The 7,354-nt window shown below is 42.5% G+C and overlaps 1 protein-coding gene across 2 annotated transcripts; it reads right to left on the bottom strand.

The window, feature by feature from the left end:
* Positions 1 to 1,036: 1,036 nt before the first annotated feature.
* Positions 1,037 to 3,964, bottom strand: LOC147061470 (L-rhamnose-binding lectin SML-like). 2 transcript variants are annotated; one of them, XM_085907513.1, is made up of 9 exons: positions 3,859 to 3,963; positions 3,346 to 3,378; positions 3,191 to 3,262; positions 2,944 to 3,079; positions 2,597 to 2,706; positions 2,478 to 2,522; positions 2,183 to 2,315; positions 1,384 to 1,487; positions 1,037 to 1,181 (listed from the first exon to the last, which is right to left on the bottom strand). In XM_085907513.1, exons 1-9 carry the CDS (start codon positions 3,890 to 3,892, stop codon positions 1,138 to 1,140), a joined length of 711 nt encoding a protein of 236 aa, XP_085763639.1. In that variant the 5' UTR covers positions 3,893 to 3,963; the 3' UTR covers positions 1,037 to 1,137. The 2 variants fall into 2 exon arrangements, with proteins under 2 accessions (XP_085763639.1, XP_085763648.1); XM_085907522.1 differs by lacking the exon at positions 1,037 to 1,181 and having other exon boundaries at positions 1,376 to 1,487; positions 3,859 to 3,964.
* Between the last annotated feature and the right edge of the window lie 3,390 nt (positions 3,965 to 7,354).

The raw sequence follows: 7,354 nt of genomic DNA, 5'->3' as shown, positions 1-7,354 counted from the left end.
CGACGCCTCTCACCGTGGGCAACTCCAGAGTGGAAGAGAGTCCAGCCCCTCTCGAGAGGGCTTGTACCAGAGCCCAAACTATGTGTGGAGGCAAGTCCGACTATGTCTAGACTTTCTGCCTCACACACCAGCTCGGGCTCCTTTCCAGCCAGAGAGGTGACATTCCATGTCCCTAGAGCCAGCCTCTGCAGCCGGGGATCGGACCGCCAAGGTCCCCGCCTTTGGCCGCCGCCCAGCTCACTATGCACCCGACTCATTCCAAGTTAACTTAAGGAAACTAAAGTGAACCTGAGCTTTTAGGGTTTAAACAAAGTTTGGTAAGATTACACTGGCTCACCTTTGTTCTGTAACTTGACTGCCCTTGAACCTTTTGCATTGAAATGAATGGAATACAATAAAGCAGTTCCAGCTCCCCAAATTTTATTGATATATTTCATGAAGACACAGTAAAGGGCAGAGCTCATTTGCACTGATGGTAAGTCAATTCCGTATGTGATGGAATTTACAGGTGACAGCAAGAGGCAGAATACCTGTTAGTGGTAGGATCTGTCTCAAGTAGTCTTCCCTTTCCCTCTCTGTGTGGAGGAGGCATAGCTCTCCAGGTGACACCAGTGTAGGTACCACATCTACCCGGGTGTTCAGATCGGCTCAGGGTCTAAAACCAATTCTAAAAAAGTTTATTTATTATGATTGTCAATGTCTTCTAGATAAGCTACAAAAAAGTGTGGAAGAACTAGTTTTGAAATCAGAGACTAGTAATAACTGTTCGAATATTTTAAAAAGACAAATTGCAAGCAATATCTCTATTTTTTTTTAAAGTGAAGACAATTTGTAATTTTAGTAATGACACAAAGTCAAAGCAAAGTCCGTCTTCGCGGGCCACAAATGATATGGCAGGCCGCATCTGGCCTTGGGTTTGACACTATATTTTAGGGTTCAAATATGTTTTGGTAAGATTACACGGGCTCAACTTTGTTCTGTAACTCGACTGTCCTTGAACTCTTTGCATTGAAATGAACGCAATACAATAAAGCAGTTCCATCTCCCCCAATTTTATTGATATATTTCATGAAGACACACAGTAAAGGGCAGAGCTCATTTGCACTGATGGTAAGTCAATTCCGTATGTGATGGAATTTAGAGGTGACAGCAAGGGGCAGAATACCTGTTGGTGGTAGGATCTGCAAAAAAAAAAAAAAAACAGTCCGTTAATGGAAGCACGCTGTGTTGAGATTTTTATGATTTTTGTTTGTTTCTATTGGATGACTTGATTCATGAATAAAATGCTGCTTTAAGAATCTAAAAGAATATTTAAAACTATGGCATTGTTTTCCTTTACTACTGCAAAACTTATCTGGAGTTGCTAAAGTAGTGATTACTTACATATACATCTGTAAGAAACCTCCAAGTACTTGTAAGTGCCACTACAGGGATCTCCAAAAACAGAATTGGAAGCAAAAATTGTACAGCTGCTGGTCCCGTTGCAACTATGGATGCAGAAGAAATTCTTTTAATACTGTACTAATAATACTGCAACAGTTTTAATTAAGTCATTGAATAATTTAAAAACTGTAACTTTTCAAACGCCCAGGCGTTAACATTGTCATTCAAACAACCTTATCATGATGTCAGTCGGACACATTTGATAAGATATTCTTGTTCCCAAATGACCGCACCTGCCACTAATAGGAAACATGACTTTGGATTTGTGCGATTGGCTGGCAACTAGTTCAGGGGGCACCTCTAGATCAACTGTAAAAGGATCTTCCTTGGCCCATGCAAAGTTTCATGAAGAAAATACTTTTTCCCCGTGAGAGCGACTTCTTTCAATGACCTTGGACGAGATGGGATACACCTTGAAGTTGTTGACAGTCAATCGCAGGATAAATGTAAAAAAGCAACTTTTCACACTTGCATTTGAATGTTCAGTTTTTCTAATAAGCATGCGAGAGGAAGCTGGAGTGCTCAGAGAAACATCACACGGGAGCAAAAAATGTCACACAGGACGGCTTAAAATGAGATTTGAACTGGGTGGGGCCATTTTCCGAACTAACACACATTAAGCCTAGTCTGAACTATAAGCACAGACACATGGTTTGCAGTGCTTTCCACCCATTCCAAAACCTTGTGAAATTCCTTTCGGATGAGGCTGTGATTTGTTCCCAAGTGTGGCATCATTTACCTGGTGGCCAGAATGTCAGTTGGATTGAAGCACTCATCATTTATTAACTGTCCCTGAGGCCTTTCAAATGTGCACGTGGTCTGATCGCGGCGTCCAAACTCGGCACCCAGCACGGATATGACTTGTTTTTCATCTGGCATCAAGATGAGAGAAAGAACATTGGTGGTGGAAATGTGGGCAGTCACAATACAAATGTTTTTAAGAAAAGCAATAACAATAAACACAAGACGAAATTTACTGCAATGTATAATGCTTGTAACATACAGGAATTCATCATTAAAATGGTTAATCTCACCACAAACCAAACGCGCCAAACTCCCCTCACACGCCACGACAACAACTGTTGAAAGTAAATTAAAAACATTAGATATAAAACGATATGCATCCTTTCTAATTTCAACGCTAGCAACGTACTTGCAGGCACGCAAGTGAAATTGGTCTGCAAATATTTGGCGGTGCCACCACAAGGATCAGGGGAGTTGAAAAGCCCTGTGTTCACTTCGCATAATTTTTTGCCATTGCATCTGCAGACATAAAAATAAAAGTCAGCAGAATAAACATAAAAACTGTCACAATAGTTTTACTTTGATCATGACATGTGATGTACCTACATGCATATGCACTGAGGCAGATGTGCTAGCCAGTCGGCCACTCTACCATGTCAGGTGCAGCAGTTTACATACATTCATTCATTCATTCATTCATTCATTCATTCATTCATTCAAATAACACTTACCAAATAAGCAAAATGCATACCGTACCTTAAGCTTATGTCTTCCAAAACGTCATCCTGAGAGCAGGCCGTGTTGGCCAGCTGCCCTGCAGGTATGCCATCACTGCACACAAATGAGTTTGAGCGCCCATATAAAGCCTCCTTGACGCTGATGACTCCGTAATCTGTCACATGACAAGAGATGTTCTCTTTGACAAGTATAAATGGTAGATTATTTCAATCCGTGAAGATTTTAGGTGTATGAGACATTATTGAAGACAAGGGCGGAGTTTTACAGCATTGTAGGCGATGGACGTTCGAAGAGCTCGTATCACAGGTTGTCACTTGCCTTGGAGAAGAACCATTAACTGTGCAGACCAAAATAAATGTATGAAAAGCTTGTTTGGGGTAAGGGGAGCTACAGTTGTTGAACATAGAGTTTAATAGTCACCTTCTGTGAGGAGAAAAACCGAAGCTGTAAGCACTGGAAAACAAACATCAGTTTAGATACAGTAAATGGATGGCTACACAAAGACCTGAGTCCATTATTCAATTGTGGATTATTCTTAGTTTAGAATATGTTCATCTGGCGAGACACGCATAGCTTTTTGTTTTACTACACTTGGCGACCCTAAATAAAAAAACAAAACAAAACAGTGCTTTAGTTTTTGTTAACATTTTTAATAAACCAAACTGACAATTTCCACATATCCTAAAGAGATGGTTTTACTTTTTCCTAGAATAGTGTTCAAAAATCTGTTTAAATTTGCATTAGTGAGCACTTTTCCTTTGCCGAGATCCAAATGTCGCATATCTATCAAGATTCTGGTTCAACAGCGTGAATGATATTTGCACGAGTGTGCTCAGTTGTTGCACTGAATTTCTCAAGAAGCACTCCAACATCAGTCTTTCTGCAAACCCTTTTAAAGTAACAAAATTAGTTTTGAATAAAGGGGATACTCACACAATGCTGAGGTGAGCCTGAAGTAGTAAGGCATGTTTTACACAATCCGATCAGTAGCACTAATGATGCCCAGAGCAAAGTCTCTTGTATTCATTATTAGAGGAAGCATTTGAGGCTTCCACCCAAGCTGGTTTGGTAAAAGCCACACCCCCTAATTACAACCCTATTTGTTTCTGTCATCAAATGTTAGAGCTATTGCTTAAAGGTATTCAACCCCTACCAGTAATAACATTGAATAATCTTAAATGCACCTAATTTAATACTTATTTTAATAATTTAATAATTGCGTGACCTTGAAATGCATGATGTTGTGTAAAGTCTCCATCCATCCATCCATCCATCCATCCATCCATCCATCCATCCATCCATCCATCCATCCATCCATCCATCCATCCATTTATTTTCTATACCGCTTGTCCCCACGGAGGTCGTAGGCGTGCTGGAGCCTATCCCAGCAGTCATCAGGCAGTAAGCGGGGGACACCCTGATCTGGTTGCCAGCCAATCAGAGTGCACACAGAGACCATTGACCATTCACACTCGCACTCACACCGAGGGGCAATTTGGAGTGCTCAATTGGCCTAACAAGCATGTTTTCGGGATGTGGGAGGAAACAGAAGTGCCCGGAGAAAACCCAAGCGGGCACGGGGAGAACATGCAAACTTCACACAGGGAGGGTCGGAGGTGGAATCGAACCAGAACCCTCCTAACTGTGAGACGGACATGCTAACCAGTGCACCATTGACCCACCCTGTGTAAAGTCTTAGTCTAGGAAATCTTGCACAATGATTTCATCCCATGCACAATATTTTACTGGAACACCTGATATTATAATGACGGCATGTGTTGCTCTGGAGTCGATTTGATTTCTTCAGTGAAAGGTGGCAGATCTCTTCTACAGTTTCACATGTGCAGGCCTGCATAAGACTTGCTATTTTAATTCTGTTGTTTTAATTATATTGTGATTGACACTTAAATCTTTTTAAGATTGTCTTGTCTCATTTTCTGTTTGAAATACTAATTCCTAAAGGAAACTAAAATTGTAATGTAATGTCATTGCCATCCGCCCTCCGATGCAAATCTGAGTGGTGTTTTGGCGGCCTCAGTATTGCATTCCTACTTTTTGCAGATGATCTGGCACTGTTGGCTCTTTCAAGTCATGGACTTCCAAATCTAGATCATGGTCCTCAGTCAGAAAAGGGTGGCATGCCCTCTTCGGGTCAAGGATGAGATCCTGCCCCAAGTAGAGAAAGAAGGTCAAGTATCTTGGGGTCGAGGATGAGATCATGCCCCAAATGGAGAAGTGCAATTATTTTGGGGTCATGTTCTTGAGTGAGGGGAGGATAAAGCTTGAGATCAACAGATGGATCAGTGTAGCGTCTGCTGTGATGTCGTCCCTGTACTGGTCTGTCGTCGTGAAGAAGGAGCGAAAGGCAAAGCTCTCAATTTAGTAGTCGATCTTCGCTCCTACCTCCACCTATGGTCGCGAGCTATGGCTTGTGACAGAAAGAACAAGATTGGCCAAAATAAGTTTTTCTCCGCAGGGTGTCTGGGGTCTGCTTTATAGATAAGGGTGAGAAGCTCGGTCATTTGGGAGGGACTTTGAGTCATTAAAAGGAGCCAGATGAGGTGGCTTGGACATTTCATTAGGATGCCACCAAGACACTTCCGTGGTGAGGTGTTTGAGGTAGGTCCCACCAGTTGGAAACCCTGGGGACGACCCAGGACATGCTGGAGAGACCATGTCTCTCGGCTGGACTGGGAACGCGTTGGGATCCCTCCAGAAGACGTGGAAGAAATGACTGGGAAGAGAGGTTTGGGCTTCCCTGCTGAAGATGCTTCCTCCATGTCCCTGCCCCAGTTAAGTGGGAGTTGATAAATGGATGGAATTGTATCATGTAATATCTCAAGACTCCAAAGAAGTTTTAGACAGTTCAGACAGCAGCTAATGTAATAAACTGGTGATTAACAAGCAAACAAAACAGACAACATAGCAACCGGTAATGTAAACTAGTAGAATGCAAAAACGGAATGCAGAAGTTGGTGTGTTGTATTGGATTGCACATAGGGAGGGAATCTGTGTTGCGTGTGACAAAAACAGGTCCAGGCTATTTTGGTTTCTATTCTGACAGTAGAAATGCCATAGGCTTGTCATGGGATTTTATTTTGATTTATCTTTATTCATTTTTATACATCCCACCAGTAAGCTGTAACTGTTTAAACAGTTTAATTACCTTCATTGATGGTTTCAAATAAAAATAAAAAAAACATGTTCTAAATAGGCGGCTCAGTGGAGCACTGGTTAGTACGTCTGCCTCACATATCAGTTCGGCCCTCCCTGTGTGGCGTTTGCATGTTTTCCCCGTGCCCCCGTGGGTTTTCTCCAGGCACTCCGGTTTCCTCCCACATCGCAAAAACATGCTTGGTAGGCCGATTGAGCACTCCAAATTGTCCCTTGGTGTGAGTGCACTAGCGAATGGTTGTTGGCCTCTGTGTGCCCTGCGATTGGCGGGCAACCGGTTCAGGGTGTCCCCTGCCTACTGCCCGATGACTGCTGGCATAGGCTCCAACACCACCGCGACCCCCGTGGGGACAAGCTGTATAGAAAATGGATGGATAATAGATATATATGATAGATTTTAAATAGAGGTAAACGCCTGACTTGGGTGTAGCGAGCATGGGGTTCATTCCCGTTTAGTGACAGTGTGCATGTGGGTGTGGCTGGTTGGTCATCTTTATATTTGCCCTGCGACTGTCTGGTGACCAGATGTCATGCGTTTACTGGTGGAAACCAGACAAAATAATGTGAAGCTGGATCGTGACTAATATCTTGGAAGGAATTTTCTAATTGAATAATTGCCCTGTGATTAACTGGCAAACAGTTCAGGGTGTGCCTCGCCAACTCCCTGAAGTCAACTGGGGTAGGTTCCAGCGCACCTGCCACCCTCATGAGGAAAACCGGTTCAGATAATGAATGGACGTTTAATTAATGTATGATGGTAATGTTGCTTGGTTTCATTTGAGAGTTACAAGCTTCTGTGACTTCCTGAAGAACTCAAGTGCGGTTCAACTTGACGACACAAACTGATGGCCAAACAATCTCCCTTAGGATTCTCTAGAGCAGAATAGAGCAGAATTCATGAGTCCATCAATCGCAGTAAGTCGTTCAGGTCCTGAATTAGCAAAGGAGTTCCCGACCATCAACATGTTTCATTCTTGGTCCAGTGTTCTTTTTCTGAATTGCTGTGTTACTTCTATGCCAGCTGTGACATGACGAACAGTTTACAAAAAAAGTGCATCTTTTCACTTCTCAATCCACAATATATTCTTGGGAATAATCCAGATATTTTTCTTCTTTCTTCTTCTTCAAAAGTCTTTGTTGTCTTTGGGCAGAAGCAATAGTGAATCAAGCACACTGACCTCAATTTGGCAAGGGAGGCCTGCCCTTCTTGATGTCCTGGATTTCTTTTTGACCTGTCTGACATCGCTGTGCTCTG

The sequence above is a fragment of the Syngnathus leptorhynchus genome, chromosome 1 (genome assembly GCF_054491065.1).
Source record: "Syngnathus leptorhynchus isolate UIUO chromosome 1, UIUO_Slep, whole genome shotgun sequence".
Taxonomy (NCBI): Eukaryota; Metazoa; Chordata; class Actinopteri; order Syngnathiformes; family Syngnathidae; genus Syngnathus; species Syngnathus leptorhynchus.
This window is presented reverse-complemented; position numbering and strand designations above follow the sequence as displayed.

Excerpts from the sequence above, each read along its gene's own strand:
- LOC147061470 (XM_085907513.1), bottom strand. The coding sequence starts at position 3,892 with ATGCCTTACTACTTCAGGCTCACCTCAGCATTGT. Across the intron at positions 2,523-2,596 it reads TTTCACTTGCGTGCCTGCAA|TTGTTGTCGTGGCGTGTGAG; the intron begins GTACGTTGCTAG and ends TACTTTCAACAG. Across the intron at positions 2,316-2,477 it reads TTTGGCGCGTTTGGTTTGTG|ATGAAAAACAAGTCATATCC; the intron begins GTGAGATTAACC and ends TCTTGATGCCAG.